Source organism: Excalfactoria chinensis, chromosome 5 (assembly GCF_039878825.1).
Source record: "Excalfactoria chinensis isolate bCotChi1 chromosome 5, bCotChi1.hap2, whole genome shotgun sequence".
Taxonomy (NCBI): domain Eukaryota; kingdom Metazoa; phylum Chordata; class Aves; order Galliformes; family Phasianidae; genus Excalfactoria; species Excalfactoria chinensis.
The window spans coordinates 32388777-32410979 of NC_092829.1; the positions used below are offsets into that span (position 1 = coordinate 32388777).

A 22203-nucleotide genomic window follows, 5' to 3' on the forward strand; every position below is an offset into this window, starting at 1 on the left:
TATTTTAAAACAAACAAAACTTTCCTCTTTGCAGATATATGAGAAGGCTTACTATCTTTATGTAATGCTAATCAGAAAAACTTCCATGTCTTCCAAAGTAAGAACTACGTCTAAATTTCAGTCTGAAAGAAATACATAGTCAATTACATTTCCTAAAAATAATGTGTATTTGTGACTCCGGTTTAACTTGTTGAAGGGAAAAGGACTTCCAGTTGCAGAGTCACTAAATATAGATTAAAAACAAAGGCATACAGTCCATCACATGGACATTACTAATTCTTTTCGGTTCCTGTTCATCCCACTGTATTACAGAAGTCTGCTCTTCCCAAACTAAAGTGAAAAAAGATCCTTATCCCCCCCATCAAGTAAAGATGGCAATAAAAGGAACATTAATATGAATGCATTAGGAGAAATAAAATGGATAACATGTACCTACATTTTGGCAAACAGAAGTGGAATGCAGGCAGTAGAGAAAGCTTTTATTAAAATAAATAAATAGATAGATAGATTGATTTGAACTTCTTATCTCAGCATTTGAAAGCACTTACAGATATGTGACTGAAATCTGGCTTGAGTGTGTTAAGTATACGATCAAAATATATAGGGAATAAAATACAGTTTGTGTAGTCATATTCAGAAATGCAAGAAACCAGTATCTGAAATAATGTTAACATCCAGATGAAAAAAGAAGCAATCAGAGAAGCAGATTGTATCTTTAAAAAATCATATTTTCAACTAAGCACTATGATTTGCAGCCCATCCACTGCAGTTGTTACAGGCTCTGTGACAATAAAACAAAAGAACTGGCATGATTTCATTTTTATAAGTCAGTCCAGAGGACAAGAAAAGGACACTTCATTACCAGACAATTCTCTACAAAAATGAACCTGAAGGCACATACTTCAGTCTGTTTTTCATCCTCAACCAATACACCAACCACGTGTGATAATAGTTGGCAGGATATCTTCAAGGAAAAACTAATCCAAGGTCAGCTCATGAAAGAAAGCTTTTATTGGATGAAAACATTAATGAATTTCCTTTGGCTGCCATTGTTGTAAGGAAGCTTAGAAACTCAGCATTGAAGCACTGATGCAAAATATGGAATTAATATAATAAGCTTTATTCACATGGTCTAAGATGGCAAGATAAATGCAGAAAAACATTGTAAGATTGCAGTACTCCATTAGTCCTTTTCTAAATGACATTATGGCATTCTACAGTCACCGAGACAACTCTAGATAAACAGCCAAGAAACTCACCTGTGTCTCTATTCCCTTCTCATAAAAACAACAACAAAAGACAGTTCAGCACTTAGAGATTTGTCATTTGTAATCCCTAAAGTAGAAGTTTATCTTCCACTGTGTACTTAAGAGAAAAGATTTCCTTTTTTAAACCCTACACGCACACTTCCTGAATTCCTAAAACCTCTTCCACACTACAGCACCAAGCAGGAAATCTGGCAAAGTTAGGAATCAGACCAGTCATTCTGATAACTGCCAAATCTATTGTTTTTCAGATATTGTATTAAAGCAGTCTGAGTTCCTTGTCACTAGAAATAAGAAATTCACAGGACTAGTTCAGTCTTTAGTGATGAACTGTGAAAAGCTAAAGGACAAACAATATGATTACACAGTTCAGAACATTGGGAACAGCTGTACTGACAGGAAAGGGAAAGAAGAAACAATTCTGAAGACAGAAGAGCCATAAAACCTCATTTTAACACTGACATGTTTCCCTGTATGTGTATACATTTATCTCTGAACAGCTTTGTCATGCATGATATTTTTAATAGATCTAATAACACAACATTTATTTATTTTAATAAAAAAGCAAGTCTTGACATATCTCAATACTGAAATCTTAATCTATCAGGTCCCAGTTATAAAATTTCTAATGGTTGAGCAAGAAGAGGTACTCAAAACAGCAAACTATAAATAACTACCATTATTTAAATACGTGATTACTTAACTCCTGATCAGAAACACTTTGAATTCAGTAGAATCATTTTGAAACTTCTCTTTCAGTTTTATAACTTTCTTATTCTAGAACCCGATCACCACTGAGCAAGCATCCTTAGGTCATCACAATTAATGATTGTGGTTTTTTTTTAAACTAATACTGGCAGATCTAGTGAAAGTAAAATTTTGTTTACAAACAAGAGTATTGCAGATTAAGCACCATAGCATTACAAACAATGTAAGAAAAAGTTGGGGGCAGATAGACAAAATGTTCTTATCTAACTTCAAAGTCTCTTCCAGTAAATATGAATATGAAGGACAAAGCAGAGTGGGAACACAAATACGAAGAACAACATTACTTACCATTTCCTGAGATGCATACTTTGGATCTTCGGGATCAACTGACCAGTAGCAGTAGTCAAAGCTGAAGGCTGCAGTCTTTTCTCTTGAGTCCCAAGTGCCATCAAGCCTACTGTCCACCTGACAACAGAAGGAAAAAAAGTCAGACTTCACTCTAAAGCCAAATAAAGAGCAAGCATTCTAGAACTAACAGGAAGTTTATAGGATCTGTATTGTGGAAAAACAACAACAGTTAATTCTCTTTGTTTTCCTTTAACTGACAGGGCAAGCAGGCAGGGATGTCCATGACAAACCTGCTGAGGAATTTTTGCTGAAGCACATTTGCTATAAATAAGAATCTTCAGCCTTAATACAATCAACAATTGTGAATCTCCACAACATCTATATTAAGAGAAAAGCTGTATAAACCTTTTCATATTTTACCAGTGAAACTGAGAAATGACAGAGAACCATGTCACAGAAATGAGGCACAAAAAGAGCCAAACAAAATCCATTTTCTCATTCTTTATTTAAAAATCCAAGCCTATTTTCCCTTTTCCCCTTCCCTTTGTCATGTTGACAAGCAAATAACATCTTTTGCTGTGACAGAATGCTACAAATACAGCCACTGAACTAATCATTAACTTTACCATAACCTTAGCATGTGCAATAATATAAGCAGAAGATTCAATATTACTTTATGCCTAAACAAACTTCTTCATGGATGTTACCACAAACCAGGGAGTGACTATCTGTCAAATCACTGACTAAGTGGCATTAAATGCTGAAGAATAACATCAACTGTAAATCTACAGGGAAAATGAATCCATAGGCTCATCTGAGGGTTTTGTGGTGTTTTTTTTGTTTTGTTGTTTCTTTAAGCCAAGAAACAGCAAAATAAAATGATAGAACTAATGTCAAAGCATCTTTGAATTCGACAGGTTATGCATATTTTAAATTTCACTTAGTTGTACTTGATTCAACATAGTATCTTTAGAATAAAGATTTCCTTCAGGTAGACTTCATAGCTTGATGAGCCTGCTGATCGTCTTCACCATGCTTTGATTCAGAGGTCGCTTGATTAAGTAATCTTTTATTTACTTAAATGTTCTACAGCAGTAGAGAGACAGGAAGGAAATACTGCAAGCTATCACAACTTATGAAAAATGAAAAGAAAAAGAACCAAACAAAAAAACCCAAATCCCTTCATCTCAAGGAGATGTGCTCCTGCCTGACAGAAGAAAACACATACCTTGTAAACCTTGGCATCTTTTCTAATTTGCAAGGTTTTACATTTGTTTTTAACTACAAAGCAAATGCACTTCACATGCAGTGCAATCATTAATGTATAAATACTAGTTTGTGCACTGCAGTAAGCAGTCTAAGTTAAGTTTATGCATTATAAAAAACTCACCAGTTACAAAACATCAGGAGAGAAAATATTCACAAGTCAGCTCTTGCACTTCCAAACTACCCTGCCCAGCCTACTTAGCTTGCCTTGACTTCTCAGTGCCCCAAGGCTGCTCACAGATACTCTTTAAGAACTAGAATTTAAAGTTTGTTATGTCACACGACTCATAGGGCCCACTTACCCAGCTGTGGACCTCCACCTGCCTGCAGAGTCTGTCCCAGCTGGTGGGGATAAGGTTGCTGCAGCATCGCCATGGCAACCGAAGAAAATTAGGGACAGCTTGCAGCTGGAAAGCAACTGTCTCTTTGAGAGCTTAACTACACATGCAAAGAATTGGGGAAAATTATTCAAGGGAATAGTGAATCTTGGGCTCTATAAATACAGCAAAGTTATTCACACCTTATCAGGAGGTGCAAGCTACTTTTAGCCGTATTTTCAGGAGAAGTGTTGTCTTACCAATGGTAATTCATAGTCAGAATAACAGCACTTCTGCTGACTGAACTAAGCAAACCCTGGAAGCATCATCACCTCAACACCAGCCCCAGTAAAGAAACGCAATACAAAGATAATTAGCAGCAGTTTACATCCACAAGACATTCCATACAGAATAACCATTTTCCCCCTTCCGTCTTTAAAAAAAGAACACTCACAGTCATTAACAGAAGGTTATAACAGAAAATGGTAAAATACTCAAAGACTATCCATTCTATTTTTCTCTGTCTTTCTCTTCAGAACCTCATGAAATATTTCTCTTGAGCCAACCAGCTGGAATTAACTGAATTCACAGCTATAAAGAAACACAGAACACATCCGTCTCTTAGAATCCCTACCTTCACCTTGGCAATTCCACAGTTCATTTATTTGCTTTTCAAGCAGACAGAGGTTTGACAACACAAAATTACTTGGTTTCCATTCCATTAGTTTAGTAAGGGCACGCAGTAGTTTTAACTCATTTAAGAGTCTAAAACACAGGGTTGATTCCTATGTATGTAGACTCTAGAGCTCTCAGAGGAAGACAGCCTCATTATTTTAGTCTAATAGCTCTTAGTCTTTTACTAAGGCCTGAAGTGCAGCTGAATGCATTTTGCTCCATTTCATGTAAGCTGGTCACATTCCAAGTAAAAATAGGAGAGGAGGAGAGAAACAGGGAAAGAAATCATCCAGATGTTGGTAACAGTAAGATAAGCACAAAATCATACACAAATTACCAACAGTTTAGAATAATGGCCCGCAGCCAAAGCACAGTAGCTTTGGTATGAACAAAATACAGAGAACAGTTAGATGCTATATTCACTGACAACATGGGAAAAAAAAAGAGAGAGAAAAAAGAAAAAGAAATACTTTCTAGAGCTATGCTCGTTTAAATGTATCCCTGAGTGTTTCTTTCAAAATGATCCAGTGGCCAAACAAATGCAGCAAAGCATCACATCAGGATCCTTACAGGAGAAGCATAAGAAAACAAAAGGCATACCTTCACGTTTCTGACTGTTGTCACTTTGTCATCAACTTCCACAATCACTCTTCCTCCTTCCGCACTCTCTCTAGAACAAAAACATATTCAGAAATTCACTTGAAATACGAAGACACAAAGAGGTATTTCAAATTCATAAACTCTACAAATTTGCATTTCCTTTCAAGAGTTTTAAAGCAGACATAAAACACTTCATAAAACACCGTATTCCTAAAGGGAATGTAATTTCACTTTAGAAACATACGCTGGCATTGTTACTCTGAAGCAGAGTGGTGCATTGTAGACCGTGGAGTAAGGATCCAAGTAACAGACCCACGAGACAGAAGTGTTGGCAGGTATTATCATCTAGTTCTTACCACATAATCCAAAGATTTTATTGTAGCCCTCAAGAAAGTTCTTTTTAGCAAAACAAGCCTGTCCTGAAATGTAAACAGACTGATTGCTCCACAGCTGCAAAGCACCGTATGCTCCTATACATTTTTTGAATAAAATCACCTGGTTTGGCATCATCAGTTTAGTTGGAAGGCAGATAAGATAAAATGAGGGTTAGAAAACTCCAATCTGATTGACCACCAATCTCTGTTTTAACAGATTTCCTTACATTTGTACAGGGTGTAATTACTTTTTAAGTAATCTTCTCCTTTCATTAGCAGCCAGCTTTCAGTCAGAACATAACACAGTGCAGTCTGCCTTTAGGTCAGTTGAGCAGCATTGCTCAAATCTCAGCTGAAAAAATGCACACCAAATTTCCAATTCTAAGTAAATGGAAAATTCAAATAAAAGGCCACCCTGGGTTACTTTAAAATATTTAACCTCATCTTCTATAGTTGCCAAACTGTTCCAAATGAAGTTTAAAAATAATTGGGAACACCTGCCCAAAACAGGTGTTCATGCACGGAGTAATTTAAAGTTACTGAAAGTTACTAGAAAGTCAGGCAATTCTCACAGAATACGTTAGAAAACCTCAACAGCAACAGTCAGCACCTTCAGCCCCATCAGCACTAATTACAATAAACTTGCTGCTTTCAGCCCACACTTACCATACAAACGCTACAAACACATGTATTTATATGGTCCTAATCACCAATATACTCATAAAGTTATTACTGAAGATCCAAGATAAAGAAATTCCAAATACAAGACACTGAAGATGTAAAAATTATTCTCAAATATGAAGTTAAAGCGCTCATATTTATATACTTATAACATAATGATAGTATAATACAAGCAAGAGAATATCAAATTACCACACCACACTCTAGCACAGAGTAACGATGATTCTTCACTATGCAACAGTTAAGTAGCTTTGCTAAGACTTGCACTAGAAAGCCAGCAGCAAACAGAAATAAAACTAATCCCTTGCTCTGGATGTAGATTCACATCACTACTTATCTCAGCTGACGGTTGTTACTGGAAGGGACAACTGGTGTTCTCCTCTCTAATGCCTCACATGTGCACAAAAAAAAGAAATGAGAGCATGTGCACATGTGTCTGACCTAACAATCACACCCCCACACAGTGACTCAGATCAGCTATGATCAGAAAACGAACACACAGCTGCTAAAGCCAAAGCAAAAGAAAGTGCACGGGTATGCAGTGGTGGAACTCAGAACACTTTTGCAGCAGCTTACAGCTGAGAGAAAGAGAACTGAGCTCTTTCTAAATAGAATCACCAAGGCTGGCAAAGCTTGGCAAAGGCCTCTAAAATCATCTAGTCTAGCAGACCATCTACCACCAACATTGCTCATCAAACCGTGTTCCTAATTACTACTTCTACCTATTCCTTAAATGCCTCCAGGGATGGTGAATACACCCCCTCCTGGGTAGACCATTCCAGTGCCCAAACACTTTTGGAAAAGAAACACACAACAAAGCTGGACCTGTTGCTTTCCACAGTCCTAAAAACCATTTGTTCAGCCTCCCTGTAAGTTCATGTTTATTTTGTATTTCATTTAGGTACAAACCAGAGAACTTTAAGAAAGGAAGCCCAGTTTAATATCTGAAGTCGAACGGACAAAGCACATTTACAGATGCTGCAGATGTTCTGACTTAATTCCAAATTACAAATACTACAAGAAGCTCTTGCAGCAAAAAATCAAGTTTGTTAACACAGATTATATACAAGTACCACAGATTGTAATTGAGTAATAAAACAATATTTCATCCTTACTGAATGGGTGCTCTGCTTTACCGGTATGAAAGCTGTGTTACTTGGACAAAAATAAAAACCAAACACCCCCAAAGTCCATTTCTCTTGTGATATGTTTGACTCCCACTGTTCAGAAGTCACAGAGATCTAAACATCCAGCTTCCCTATCATCCTCTCTCTTGCTTTTTGAATAAATTGTGCTGTGTTTGGGAAATGCTTCTCTTCTAAATTACTTTGTACAAACAACTTTTTCTTATGCAGAGCTGCAAAGACTATTTTGTGGTACATGGGCCCAGGACAGCCCTGGATCTTTCCACAGAGTTTGATCAAAATGCAAACCCAGTGACAGACCAGTAACAAAAATGCAGCAGCAGGGCTGCAACAAGGAGCAGCAAGAGAGACCCAGTGGAAGCAGCGAGAGAGACCCAGTGGAAGCAAAGCTACTGTGGCAGTCCAGACACAGTAATCAGGGGGGAGCTCAATGGAAAATCTCCTCTAACAGTTGCTGGTCCTTTGACAAATCATTTATGCAGCCTATCAAAGCAAACGCAATCCCAGAGAGAGAGCAGATGTTAAAAGACCTGGAAGAAGGAGCCAGCAGAAGAGAATCATGGGAGGATCAAGGCTCCCTGAGATCAACATTTCCACATCTTGCTGGATCACACAGAAACTAGGTCAGATTGCAGAGTGCAGAAGTGCAAATAGGTACACAAAGCTGGAAGAAGCGGTGGGTGGGAAGAAGGGCAGTTGTTTATTTTAGGCTTTATAAAATTTGCACCACTTCTCCTCCACCCTCTCAAATAATAGTCGTGCACTTAGAGAACACAGGGAGCTGACTTTTGAAAGTTGCACATTTATTTTAAAAACACGTAAATGTAGTAAAACAAGAATACTGGGGTCATTAGCACTAGACACGTAATACAACAAAACAGCTTCTACAAATGCTGAGTACCAAATACTTGAGGTAATTAAACATAATAAAGCCAAAATACACCACTCAAGTACATGAGAAAACCTAAACAGTTCTTGAAAGAAGGCAGTACACACCTTCTCATACAAATTTTAACAATGACCCTGCAATGCATTTCTTGCATGCATCCTATGTTTTTGCTGCCAGCACCCATGACTCAAGCCAACTCCAAAACTAATTTCAGCTTTGAGAATTCAGCATTGAGAGCCAGTAGTGCCTTCAGCCACGAGAACTTCTGCTGTCTAATGAAGAGCTAAGGTACCCACAACCACAACTTTCCCCAGCACAGCATGCCTCCATAAGAGCAGCAGCATCTGTATCCTCAGCCTTGCTGTTGTAAGCTTGGAAACTCACAAGCTGCAAACAGTATAAGCATGCTTCCTTTGGCTAATGCAGGATTTATTTTTAAAATATCAGCAATTAAAAAACCCAAACACACAAGCAACAACAAAAAGCCACCTAAAACTTGTTTTCGGTGTTTTTCATTATGCAGGACAACTAATACCATTTGGGATATTTCTTACTAACTCAGTATTTTACTGGGTCTTGCAGAAGAGAAGTGCACATCCAATAAGCAATTTTCCTTCCAAATTCAGAACAGATGCTGATTAATCATTTAAAATTCATATTGAAGCCAAGTACACAAAGTTCACCAAGACAACACACTGCTATACTAGACATGCAGCTCAAGTTATCTGTACAGAGCCTTCACTGGCTGTAATAATAGCTGAGGCAATCCAATAGACAAAAATCACCATCGGTGTGGATTCCCTCTAGTGTTCTTTGCAAATATAATACAGCAACAGAATATTTGGTGCAGAGAAACCTGAGCCATTGCTGACGCTCCTTCAAGATAAAGGCTGCTCAATAGGTCAACATTTTCTTCATCATATTCAGACTTTTGATATGTATCTTGACGAGAAGCATTGGATGTCATCCTCCAGTGTCCCTGTCTGCACCATTTTTGAAGCCTTGTACTGCTATGACAAGAGTGTCAGGCATCTTCCTGGAGAAATCCAATGCTGCTCATCACCAGCGCTTTGAACAACCTTGAAACAACACTGGTTTCTTTCTTAGAAAGAGGCATCTGGGGGAGGAGGGAAACAGAGAGGAAAATCTCACCTATACCACCAGCACCCAAGAAGCATGAAAGGACAAGGATTTCAAACAACATTGCACCCCAGTCAGTCCAGTTTCAATCAAAGCCAATACTCTACCACTCTTGATTCCCCAGCTGTTTACTGAGCAACAAGACATTCATCAACTTTAGCAAAAAGGAACTCTGTGCCTACACCATGTGAACTCCTTGGAAATCAGAATCTAGATACACTGATCAGTTTTCATTCCAACAGGACAGAACCGCAGTCCATGATCACAGTTAAACAAACAACTGTTTCAGTCATGTCCAATTTTTCTTTGCTGCATAAAAAAAAAAAAAAAATCTGATCCCTGCTCCAAATTGTTCTGATGCCCTTAAAGTACTTACAGGACTTGGTGCTCTATGAAAATGAAAAATTACAGTTAAAAGTGTTTCAAAAGATTGTGGTGATGTTGTTTCAGGATTTTGTTGCAGATACTTTTGCAGACAAGAGAAGCAAAGAAAGAGCCAGCCTCTTACTTCAGACGTCTGACCCACCAGCAGCTAGCACCTTGTGCTCCTCCCAGCTTGCACCAGGGCAGGCACAGGGCTGTCATGTAACATCAGCAGAAGCATCACTGTCTGTGGTTGCAATACCCTTGCAGTATTTGGATACTCAGCACAGAGTCCTGCCTTTTTAAGAAGCCAGAAAGCTTGTCCCATGGAAAAGTTAGAAAACATGCTCTGTGTGATTGCAAGAATACATCTGGGAAAGGTTGCTGATGCAGTGCCCTTATAAAAACACAGATGTTGCTTATGCAAACGACCTGTTAAGGCCAAGTATAGTTACTAAGAGAAAAGAGCAGCCATCTCAGCAATAGTTTACACAAAACTTTAAATAATAGACTAGGCAAAGGAAAATTACTAATTTGAGTGAAAGAGCGGAAAAGATGTTAAGATAACCTTAACAATAGACTAGGCTACAAAACAGAACATGTGAATGTTAAAATACATTTCTTTAGGACAGAGAACTCTTCTATAAACACAAAATCGGGTTTCTTCATAAATAAAATAAAATAAAATAAAATAAAATAAAATAAAATAAAATAAAATAAAATAAAATAAAATAAAATAAAATAAAATAAAAAATCAGCTCCTGTGGAAAACCAAAACAAAAAGCTTGAAATCACGAGCAATGCAGAACCAATGCAGTTTGTGCAGAGTTTCAGACACAGCTCTTGGAGGTCTGAGACAGCTTTCCCACCATCAGGTACCAGCCCTGAACTCACAGCTGTTGGGAGAATTCAGCTACCACCACCTGAAAAGAGGATCTGTCAGGTAAGAAAAGGACACAGAGGAACAGCACCATGTAACCACCACAAGGGGGAAAAAAAAGAGACAAGGAAAAAAAAGAGCAGTATTTTGCCCTGCATTTGACAATTACACCCATATGGAACATATGCCAAATGTTAAAACCAAATTCTGCTTCACCCATTCTTCAGATAAATTTTCATCTCTAACATATTTCCTGCTAATGTAAAATATATACATATTTCTAAGTAAGTTATTTCAATTTACATCCAGTAAAGCACTTAATAGGGATTATGGCAACACTCCAATAACAGCTAATTTTTCCAACATGCATTTGAGCTTCAGAGTTTAAGTTAGTCAGAGAAAAAAAACAACAAAAAGAAGAAAATATATCCTCTCCTTGCTCCCTGTTCTCTTTGTCTAAGAATATAAACGTAAATACAACATTAAAAAAAACACCAAAAAACCCTCTAAAAATACAGAAAAGTTAACTTAATCAGAAACTGAAATCAGAAACAAACATGTAAATGTATTAATGATGCTAATATCTTGCATCATTACACTTCAGATGTATGTAATGCAAGCATGTACCAAGTTGACTAAACTACAGGAATTGTGGGATTATTTGCTTTTGTCTTAATATAACCTGAACATGCTTTTGAAATATGAGCCTCAACTCATCTGGTTATGGTTGCTCAGAATACATCATTCATAACAACAGCGTTATGAAGTTTCAGGAGTAAGATACTACAACAACCAGAACAGGTTGCTTCAAAACGTGCTTGAAAAAGGCAACAGCGAGCAATCAGTGACAGATAAATGTTTCAAAATGAATATGATTTAATCAACTCAACATTTTGTTAAGTTCTCCCAACACACGAGGCACTTTTTTCTTGTGGAGAAAGTTTTTCCACTACTACTCCAGACAATTACTCCCAAGCTCACAGCTGTCACCTGTGGTCTAAAGACCTCAAACTGAACTTGCCCTTCCTTAACCTGCCCTCAAGCCTCATGACCTCCTGCACCTTAGAAAGGCTATTAGAAGTCTACACCATAGATGGCAGCAGCAATGGCAAAAACTGCTGCTTCGGCTCAGACTGTGACAGTGAACACCCACACAGATGTAAGCACAGTTCAGCTTTGCCACTTGGGACTACCCAGACATTTCTTTAGTGCTCTCATTTGCCAGCAGGACGGGCTCAAGGATTCCTCAGGGGACTGGGAAATAAACAGCAGGCTGGAGGCCTTCAAGTCACAGCCTGGAAATCAGTACAGCACAAAAAGTTGAGGGCAGCTTTCTGGCTAATTCACTAATTTAGCAACTCTTTCACTGATGTGTCCATCAGGCTCATGGGGGATGAGAGTCCATTTGTGAGTTAATAAAGATACTCTTGTTATCTTTCCATTAAGAGCTCCTCGCCCATATCTTCTTTACCAGGTTTCACAGGCAACAGAAAAGAGTTTTCCAACAGCAGAACATACTTTCTGTTTTGCTGGGTGCTATGCATGCAGCTCCCAAACTGCAGGACCCAATTCTCAATACTGTCTGTGACATTCTCAAAAAGCACATCCCAGGGAAATTTGCACACCTTAGTGTCAAGGTAATTTACCCTGTTCTTTGGCCAGCCATGCTACTTCCATGTCTGCATTACACGACCACGCTGCAGTATATTCCACAGTGCAGTAGGAGTGCCTACACCCCTACTTCACATAGTTACATGTTAGCATTGCAAGTGTTTCTTTCCACAGCTTTTACCCCTCAGCCAAAAACAACATTAGGCTTTCATTACAAAAGTTTGATATCTAACAGACCAAGCAATTATATATCTGGAAATAAACCACAGTGGGATTTCACCAGTTCCTTGCTCCTGTTTAACCCCTGGAAATTATTGCCGTAGTCAATTTACTGCACCCATTCAAGTTTCCATATTTCATTCTGAGGAGTGAATGTGGTTATGCACAATGAGCACCTGTGTACCCACATGGAACAAGTTTACTTTATTTCTTGGTACCTAAAATGGTAAATATGTAATAAAGATTTTCAGAAGCAGTGCTGCTCTAGGGAACATCCTGGTAGAATTTTACTCTAAGGACAATGCTTTGATGACAAAGAAAATAGCATAGTCTATTACTGCACAACTGATGGCATTATGAAGAATGTTGGCTACAAGCTCTTAGAAGCTTAAGGAAAGGGAAAGCTTCTGCATTCTGTACAACTGCATGTGCTTTTTAGCTACTGGGGATTATTTGTGCGTAGGAGTTCTCTGTCGAAGAATGCATTGTGATGGGCACTGTACAGGCACAGAACAAAAAGACCTCTCTTTACTCAGCCTTATGCTAAGTAACAAATAGCAGATGTGAATAATATGGATTATAATAAATGGATATTTGAAACAGAAAGTAGGATTTTATGATCTCCTTATAAAACCTTTTAACTTCTGCATATTCTGTAAATTTAAGATGCAAATCCAAAGTACACCCACTCACAGAAATTAAACGTAGCAGTGAACAAGTTTGGATAGTGTAGAAATGACCACTAACACTTTGGTGCTATAGCCTTTGCTCACAGCCTTTTGGAACTCCTGAAAATGAAAACGTCAGTCACTGGAACTGCAGTTGCACACACCACAGTACTTCAATCCAGCTTAACTCAAAGAGTATTTGTAGGAAGCTTTTCCTTCCAAAGTACCTTGGAGGTCCCTGGAGTTGTGGCAATCTGTTAATTGCCATCACAGCTGTGGGTACAGAGTGTGAGAGGTGCACGTGACCACAACACGGAGATGGTTTAAGAAACTAGAATGGAAAACATAAGCCTCTACCTTCATTGATCCCTATCAGGGTTACATTAAGTATTCAAGTATTTGCTATTTGCCTTGATTTTGTTACGTTTGAGCAATTTTGGTCAAGGCCAGAAAGCAAGTTCTCCCACCAGAGCCTTCACAGACTGCATTTTCCTTTCCCTTTCATAAAATATAAGAAGCCATCTGGAATGTTTTTGCTGATCTCAGCTGGGGCAACACAGTACAAAGAATAAATAGCTTATGGCCTACATGGTCAAATACCACAAGCCAGCAGTGAGGCTGCCACAGGTGGAACAGTAGAGTCGTTCAAAGTCTGACTGTTACACCCTCGGCTTCCCTCTCTTCTTTGTTGCATCTCCATGTCAGTGCCGGATCCACTTTGCCCTTGTGCAGGAGGCTGGCCAGGATCCCACCCACCCCTCCAAACTAAGATCCCATCACACCACTGACCCTCTCAACTATGTCAAAGGTTTCTCTGTTCATCACACCTCACCTAGCAGAGCTGAAGGCACAATTTAATACTATGATGACATATGCACAGTTACGTACTACCCACTGGAGAAGAAACATTAAGCCAAATGCAATGTAAAGCCAAATGCTATTGTGGGAGAAATGTCACTGGCTGCACAATGAAATACATCACAAAGTCAAGCTTTGAAACTCTTTCAACCTCTGGCTGAAAAATGGTCCCATGAATAGCTTGATCTCATTACCAGGTTTTCATTTTAATGTCAATACTTCTATGTTAGGAATGACAAGCAAAATGGAAGAAAACAAAATCAAGGAATGTCTCTAGCATTAAAGCAACACTACGCAATGAAAGGCTAAACTTAGCTTATTTCTATGCTGCAACTTGTCTTAAAATACACCATCATCTGTCAAAACGTGTTCCATTCACGGCTGTGTTATAGATCAGAATTATATTTAAACAAAGAAACATGTTTGTGTAAGATAATCATGGATTTTTAAATCCTTTGAGTTAAGAGGTAACACATCATGAGAACTCCACTCCATAGGAGGGACATCTACCACAAGCCCATGAAGCCAGAAGATGCTGTGCGGGACTCACGCTAAGCGGGCAGGCTGCCCCACTGCAGCCGCTGTGCTCGGAGCTCGGACCCGTCCCCAGATCACTTCCGCCTGAAGCACTATAGCATTTCTCTAACGTCAGAAGCAAATTACTGGCCACTAAAATTTGCTTTTCTTTTCCTTCCCAAACTTCCGAACTCCGCTCGGTTTTACTGACGCCCTCCGTTCTGGTGGGAGCTGCCTCCGGGCCGTGCTACATGCCGGTCGGGACCACAGCCGAGCAGCCAGGAGGGAGCAGAGCGGGGCGGCAGAGGAAATATCCAGCCCCTGCCTGCTCGGTACAAACAGCTACGACCAAAGTGGAAGAGCGCGTTCCCTCGCACTGGGTGACAATCGTTCTGCCTGAAGGAGCTCAGCGACATAAACCGAACAATCTCTGCAGCTCCGCAGCACTCCGGAGGGACACATCCTGCCTCCTCACCCGACGCTGCACACCGCTTGCCCGCTCCCCAGCCGTAGCGCTGACCCTCCCCGGCCCCCTGCCGCTGCGCGGCCACCCACGTTCCCTTCGTGAGCCCCGCCGCACCTTTTGCTCAGAGGTCGGACCCGCACGGCCACCTTGACGTTTGCCATGGTTCGCCTTACGCCTCGCAGCCCCGGTCCCGCATCACGCCCCCGGCGCGGCCGCCCAGCGCCCGGGGTGGAGCCGCCCCGTCCCGTGCAGCTTCGCCTCGCCCCGGGGGCGGGGATACAGCGGGGTCCGCCTCAGTCTTCCTCGCTTCGAAGGCAGGGAAATCTCCGGAGGGAGTCGGGGAAAACCCTGCCCTAAACAGATGTGCGGGCCGGGCTGGAAATTTTGCAGCCTTTCCAGCAGCGCAGCTGGGCGATTTTGGTGTCTATTTAAAAGCCAGCCGGCGGTCGCTGCGCTTGCCATAGCTGTGTCCGGATAAGGAGCTGGTGCTCGCGCGTTGCTCTGCTGCACGTGCAGCGCTGCAGCGAGGGCTCGCGGCTCGGGCGCGAGCGTCGACACGCGGCCTCTGCTGCACGGAGCCCGAGCGGCCCACGGTGCTCCTGGGAGGGCGGCAGTGCCGGGCGTGCTGGGGAGCACCGAGCTGTAACAGGGTTTCTGTTCAAGAATGAAAAACTCTTGGTCCACTCCTATGTACCTTTGACAACCCTCCCCCCAACCCGCACCCATAAAAGAAAATAATCCAAACCCAAAGTAGTCATTCACTTTTAACTCGTTACTGCATTTCAACATATTGAAGATTGTGCACATCTGAATAGTCAGCTACAGTACCTTTACACCAGACAGGAGCACCTTGCTATACAGGCTATCTAAACAAGCCTACACTTTGTGCTTTAAGTATAGCTCTCCTCATGAGATCATGTTTCTTAAAAGTACTGAATCTAAATGAAAGGTACCACAACACAGAAACCTTCCAGACTGACATCCCTTCAGACTCAACACTCTTCCAACTCATGACCCTCTACAGAGATATTAAAACAAACCCCTGCTAACTACAGTGAATTGCAGTACATTGCAGTAGGTTTAATGGCTTCATATGTCCACAGCTAATGGCATCAGTTGAATCCTACCATCTCCACCCACAGTCAACTCTCCAATAATGAATAGAATGGAACAAGGAAATACATTCTACTTTTTGGGTATGGGAAAATGTTCGTATTTATCTTTATTTCAAGGAATCGTGATGAACAAAGTAACTAGAACTGTTCTCATCTTAGTTCTCAAAGTCTTAAGTTACAATAGCTTTAATTTACCTGATGTAAACTATCGAAGTAAGACAACTTGAGACAGGTTAAACCTGTGATAAAGGCACTGGACTAAACACCTGGATTCTGTTTAGTTTCTGTTACCTCCCATCTCAGAAAAAGGGAAAATACTGCTCTTCTGCAACTGTGTGATGGGACTTAGTGCTCATGCAGTGTCATATACCAAGCATTCACATGAAGACTCCATTAAGGCTTACAGGATTCAAAACTCCAGCTTTGTTCTCTGATCCAATCTCTTGACATTCTGCTCCACTTAATCCAAGCTGTTTGTCTTTTTAACTTCAGTCAGCAACAACAGAAAGAAAAGCAAAAGGAAATTCAGCTGCACTTGTATATTGTGTTAAAGAATTTTTAAGCTATACTTTGACATTCATGCCCCGTAGAATGATGTGGCTCTCTGAACATTTCAAGTATTTAATCTTGGGTAGACCAATTACAAGTAAATCTGACTAGAGTGTGTTCAACAAAGAGCCGAGTATTGCTTCCTTAATGCTACTTTTTTTGACACAGCTTTCAGATAAACTTGAGTGAAATCGGTGTGTTAATGAGCCACCTGGTGGCTACTTTGAAATATTAAAAGGCTCCTTTTTAGAAACCAAAATTGACAAGTTGTACAAACAGAGAATTCAGATAACAGAGGCTGCAGCAATAGAAAGAAATACATGTGCATTGCTTCCAGTTTGGTCCATGTCTTCAGGATAAAACTGGACACCTCTGAAAGACAACCAACCTTCCTCATTTATAGATGTCTTGCCAGTGAGGTTTTACCAACACATCTTTCAAAACATAAAAGTCATTAAGGCTGTGAACTGCAACCATCAACAGTCTTGCAAAAAAACTGACCGTAGTACTTGTGTAAAATGAGTTGTATTCTAAGAAGGTCGCTGAAGACAGGGCAAGCAATAGAAGAGACTGAAAAAGACAGCTATCACTATCATAGAAATCAGGATTACAAATCAGAACTGCTACACATCACCAAGCCCATTCCTTGCTTTTCCAGTCAACAACATCAGACCTCTAATAAGCCATAACTTAAAAATAGCGAATTTCTTGGTTGGAATCCTTAAGTTCCAGTTTAAACAGTGATACAAAATGCTGTGGAAGCGTAGTTTTAAATGTAAGATTTCATATCTAAATAAAAACTAAGACTTAGTTCTTGAAATCTGGTACTTTTATTGAAGTTTTACAGTGACATACAAAATACAGTGTATTATCAACATACCTTTTAAAAACGAAGAGGTTCCATAGCCAACATGTAAGAAATATACAAATTGGCACTGAGGATAAAGGCTCCAAGAGACTCTCGACTGTTTCAAAGAGGAACTCTCTAACAGTCCTCTCAGTAGTCTGTCTACTCACAAGCTACCGCTCAGCCTTTTATCATTTGCATTTGTTTTCAGCTACTTGAAAAATGTTGAACTACAATGTCAGAACATAAATATAACTATCTACAAAATCCCCATTAGCTTAAGGCACAACTGTTTTGCAGTTTCCACAGGAGACTTGCATGGCAGTTCTTCAAACAGTCATCCCACATGAAGAAAAAAACCCATTTGTTAGGTAGATAAGCCCAAGTCCAATCCAGCAGTATTGCAAATGCTGTCAGAATATGCTTCTTTTTGCACTTCTCTCCACTGCAATATTTGCTCGGTCAGCTCTTCCAAATCTGTCACCATCACCTCTGTTTTTGTCAAAGCAATGTCCTGAAGCAGAAGAGGATGGGATTTAATCTCTACACATCCTATCAATCTAGCAGGAAACAAAAAGACACTAGGCAACAAAACAGCACTGAATTCTTAATGCTGGAGGAGATAAAAGGTTCCATTACTTTTTATTTTTGCCACTCACCAGATTCTTCATGAAGGTTGGTACCTGAGGGATCATTTTTGCAGTCTGCAAATGGTTTTCCAACTTCTCAATGAAAGTCACGGCCTCAGTCAACAACTCCACTACATACCTGTAGTCAAGAATGAATTCTGAAACTGTGCAAAACAATGTAGGATTTAATACTTGCAAAGTCTTAACTCTTTCCCCTGTAGGTTTTCTTAGTCCTGTTCTCCAGATTTATTTGAGCTCCTACTCATCTAATTAACTTCTGTGCAATTACAATTCCTCTGTGACTCTCGGCAACATGTAGGGCAGGAGTTACAGAAATAAGTATGCATTTCAGTAACTGGACTAAAGTTTTAGAGCAGGAGAAGAAAGACTAGTTTTAAAACATATACTATGTAAATCTGAGAATCATCTATACATTTATTCTGCACAAATCATAATGGAAAGATACCAAAGCTGAAATAGTGATTCTTACCTATGCAGAAACACAATGAATTGAGCTTTTTACACACTCATTTGAAAACACTTATTTTTCATTGTGTAACATTCAGAAGACAAATCAACTAAGCAAACAGTCACAAAAAATAATTATCACTACTGTTCCATGAATTAAGCAGTTAGTAGAATTTTAGCTTTGGTCCTGCTACCATCTCTTCTCAATGTGAATTGAAGTATACGATGTTTACTGCCCATGAATTAAAACTAATTTTGACTCAGTCAAACAAACAACTATTATTTTTTTTATATGCCTACTTGTGGAAATCAGCCTTAATAGGCAGCGTCTCTTGACATACGGGCTTAATCAACCTCTGCCTAAGTCTTTTCTTCCCTTTCAGAACTGCTTCCAAGTGTCTGTTCACATCTTGCAATAGCTGGTACTTTTTACCTACAAAATAAAATTGCAAAGTTGAAACTACTGTCCTGTTAGAATAAGAGCAAAACTACTTCAGCAGAAAGGCAGAAAAAAGAGGTCTGATCTATTGCTCATGACAATTTACAGTAAAGAAACATATTACTCCAAACTACTTGAGCTGGATTGCATAGAATTTAGCATCAACACTCACCTTGAAGGAAGTCATGCATACTTTTTAGAGATACACCTTTATAACTGCTGAAAACACACAGACACACCTGACTACATATATACATACATAAATAAATACACACACCCCTTCTACTTTAAGATGTTATCTTATCTTAATGAGATTCAAACCTTATGCAAGCATTCTTTTGGAGGAAGCTAACAAAACACCTGTCACCTTTAACAAGCTATGCAGTGAAAACAGCTGCAGACTGTTTTCACTTGTAGAAGCATAACGAGTACTATGGAGTCAGATGAAACAGTTTGCTGATGTGCACCTTTAACGCTCTTAGTGTTTTTACAATACAACCACACTTACTTAAATGAAAAGGATGAACTATGTCTGCTGCCTCCATCTCCAATTGCAGAAGTTCAGTTTCCAGCTTCTTCTACAAGAACAAAAATCAAATAAGAATGCACCTTAAACATACTTATTTTTTGGCCCGCTTTAGGTAAGAAGAAGAAAGGGAGGGAGCATTAAGAAAGAGGATGGTGCAAGTGTGGGAGAGTAAGAGTTTGATCACATGCATGACAGCATACTATCGAGCTCTCTTAAGTTTTACATTCATTTTTTATTAATAGGAAGACAGTTTAAAAAGAACAAACCAAATACCACCGGCACACGAACACAAGAAAATCACTATTTGGTGATGTACTGCCAACTTCTGCTGCAACTCATTCCTAAAACACAGATGCTTACAAGTCCTACAAAGCTCTTTGATAATCTGTATCCTGCTCAAGAACCTTAGAGCCCAAGTTTTTTTCCCTTTGGAGAAGGCAGTTTTGTGGTTTTGATTGCCTTAAGCTGAGAGAGAAACTCTCAGGAGAATCTTAGCTTTAATTATTTCTAACAATAAATGAGCACAAAAGCAACAGGTATCTTCCTGTGGCAGATGACAGGAAAAGACTGAAGAAATCACAGAACAGAGCAATATAGTCTTTCAGGACACAGAACTGTTGCTTTGTAAGCAAGGAGCAACAGAGGCTACATAGCCACTTTACTGGGCGCTGAAAACACCCCTTCTTCCCGCCAGTCATACAACGTGATGCCAGTTAATTCTTTCTCCAAAAATTAAAAGCTGAGTTTGCCACACTTTGGCAGTAGCTGCTGGAGCCTACACTGCATAATTTAATAGACACAGTCTGCATACCAGCAAGCAAATGCTCAGAAAGCAACACCATAAAATACAAATCAAAAGACAACTCAAGCAGTAGGAAGTGACTAAGGTTTTGCCCCTTGCTTATCAAGAAGATGGTCCAGTTGCCCATAAAGAAACACATTTTTGGGAACATAAGTGATTACAGACTCTTATTTGTCCTTCAGTTCCTTCAGAAAGGTAGCACCTAAGTCAACGACACAAACTGCTACATCTTTGCAGTTACACTGAAAACTTCATCAGTTCACTCTTTGCTTCATGACAAGCAGGTCTCCAGAACACACAACACATCTGACAGTGGCACACAGCAGTTTGATGCCTCACTGATGGTATGTATTACTTCTACGTGTTGAGGCATGTTGAGAGAAGCAGAGACTGTACGTACCTCATTGATTTCTGCTCGAATGTTTGCCATTTTTTCCCTCTCTTCAAATCTCACAAAGCACTCGAATTCTTCACAGGCCGAGTCCAATGTCTCCTGTGAAAGGAATGTAGCATGAAAAGGCACAGTCAGCAGCACAAAGGCAAATTCTCAATACTGGCCTTTAATAGTCTGTTATATAAGTATATATTATGTATGTACAAATACCGTTAGCCTATCACACTGAGCAACAGAGTTGACTTCTTCTAAACAACTAATAAAACACAACGATTACTTTGAGAACATCAACACAAGCTAAAAAACCCCAAATCATAAAGGACTGTACTGAGGGCACTCCGTAAGGCACTGGTTTACTCGCCATGGGAACGCACTGGAGGATGTTTCCAGAGCATCACACGTTTGCAGGTACCGTTACTCCTCGGAAGGAAAGTCACCATCAGCAAAAACGTAAGAGAATCAGAGAACGGTCTGGGTCGGACGGTCCTTAAAACCCAACCAAGTCCCACCCCGTGCAGCAGACAGCGTTGCCCGCCACCAGCTCGGGCTGCCCAGGGCCCCAGCCAAGCCGGCTTTGAGCGGCTGCGGGGACGGGGCACCACGGCTCTCTGGGCAGCTGTGCCGGCGCCTCACCGCCCTCTCAGCGAAAGATCCCCCCCTTTTAGCTGCAGAGGCGCTGGCGGGAGCTCCGCGCGGCCCCGCGCCGTACCTGACTCACGAAGCCCTGCGCCACGCATTTCTCCAGCAGGGTCTCCATCTCCGTGGGCTCGTCCGAGCCCCAGGGGCTGCGGCCGACCGGGTCGGCGCCCCAATTCTGGCATTGCGTCAGCTCGCCGCAAGACCGCCGTGCTTCTCGGCGGCGCTCGGAGCTGGCGGGCGCCGCTGCTGCGGAAGCCCCGCAGCTGAGCTCCGCCATCCTGCGCGACCCGGAAGGGCGGGCCGCGGGCCGCCGACCACGGTGGGTGTGACGGAGGGCTGACAGGGTTCCGCTTCCGGGGGAGCCGTGAGGGCTCCCGGTGCCCCGGGTTTCGAAAGGAGGGGGAAGGTGTGGCGAGAGGCTGTTCCGGAGGGAGCCACCCCCGCGGGTGCGGCGGCCGCCTGACTGCATCGGGATCGGTACGTGGCTGCGCTGGGGCTCCGCGCGTCCCTTTTGAGGCCTGGCGGAGCTGCGGCCTGTGGTTCGGTGCGGGCTGTGCCGGCGTGAGCTGCGGGAGGTGGGTGTCAGTAACCGCGTGGGGGCTGCGGAGTGGAACGGTCTCCGGGAAAGAAATGTTTCCAGGGCAGCGATCAAGGCAGCTCAGTGCTGGTAGGCGCCACTGAAATCACGGACAGCCGCTGTACCTTGTATCCTTGCGCTGCTCAGCCCCCGGGGAGTAGTGTGGAAGCATGCCGTTTTTCTCACTTAGTTTTAATCGTATTTGTTGCATCATTTTGATTTGTAG

General features: G+C 41.0%; 2 protein-coding genes across 4 annotated transcripts in view; both read right to left on the reverse strand.

Annotated features, from left to right (window-relative positions):
• The window catches only part of STARD9 (StAR related lipid transfer domain containing 9), an 89789-nt gene extending 74567 nt beyond the window's left edge, over window positions 1-15222 (reverse strand). For all 3 annotated transcript variants that reach the window (XM_072338997.1, XM_072338996.1, XM_072338998.1), the window contains exons 1-3: window positions 15104-15222; window positions 5180-5249; window positions 2322-2438 (exon numbers count right to left, since the gene is read on the reverse strand). In XM_072338997.1, the coding sequence (XP_072195098.1) occupies window positions 2322-2438; window positions 5180-5249; window positions 15104-15150 (234 nt within the window). In that variant the 5' untranslated portion in view covers window positions 15151-15222. The remainder of the gene's footprint in view (window positions 1-2321; window positions 2439-5179; window positions 5250-15103) is intronic.
• A 2248-nt stretch (window positions 15223-17470) lies between these two features.
• Window positions 17471-21869, reverse strand: HAUS2 (HAUS augmin like complex subunit 2). Its single transcript, XM_072339145.1, has 6 exons — window positions 21471-21869; window positions 20768-20860; window positions 19545-19614; window positions 18898-19030; window positions 18160-18268; window positions 17471-18014 (listed from the first exon to the last, which is right to left on the reverse strand). The coding sequence occupies exons 1-6, from the start codon at window positions 21867-21869 to the stop codon at window positions 17868-17870; spliced, it is 951 nt and encodes a 316-aa protein (XP_072195246.1). The 3' UTR covers window positions 17471-17867.
• Window positions 21870-22203: the final 334 nt, after the last annotated feature.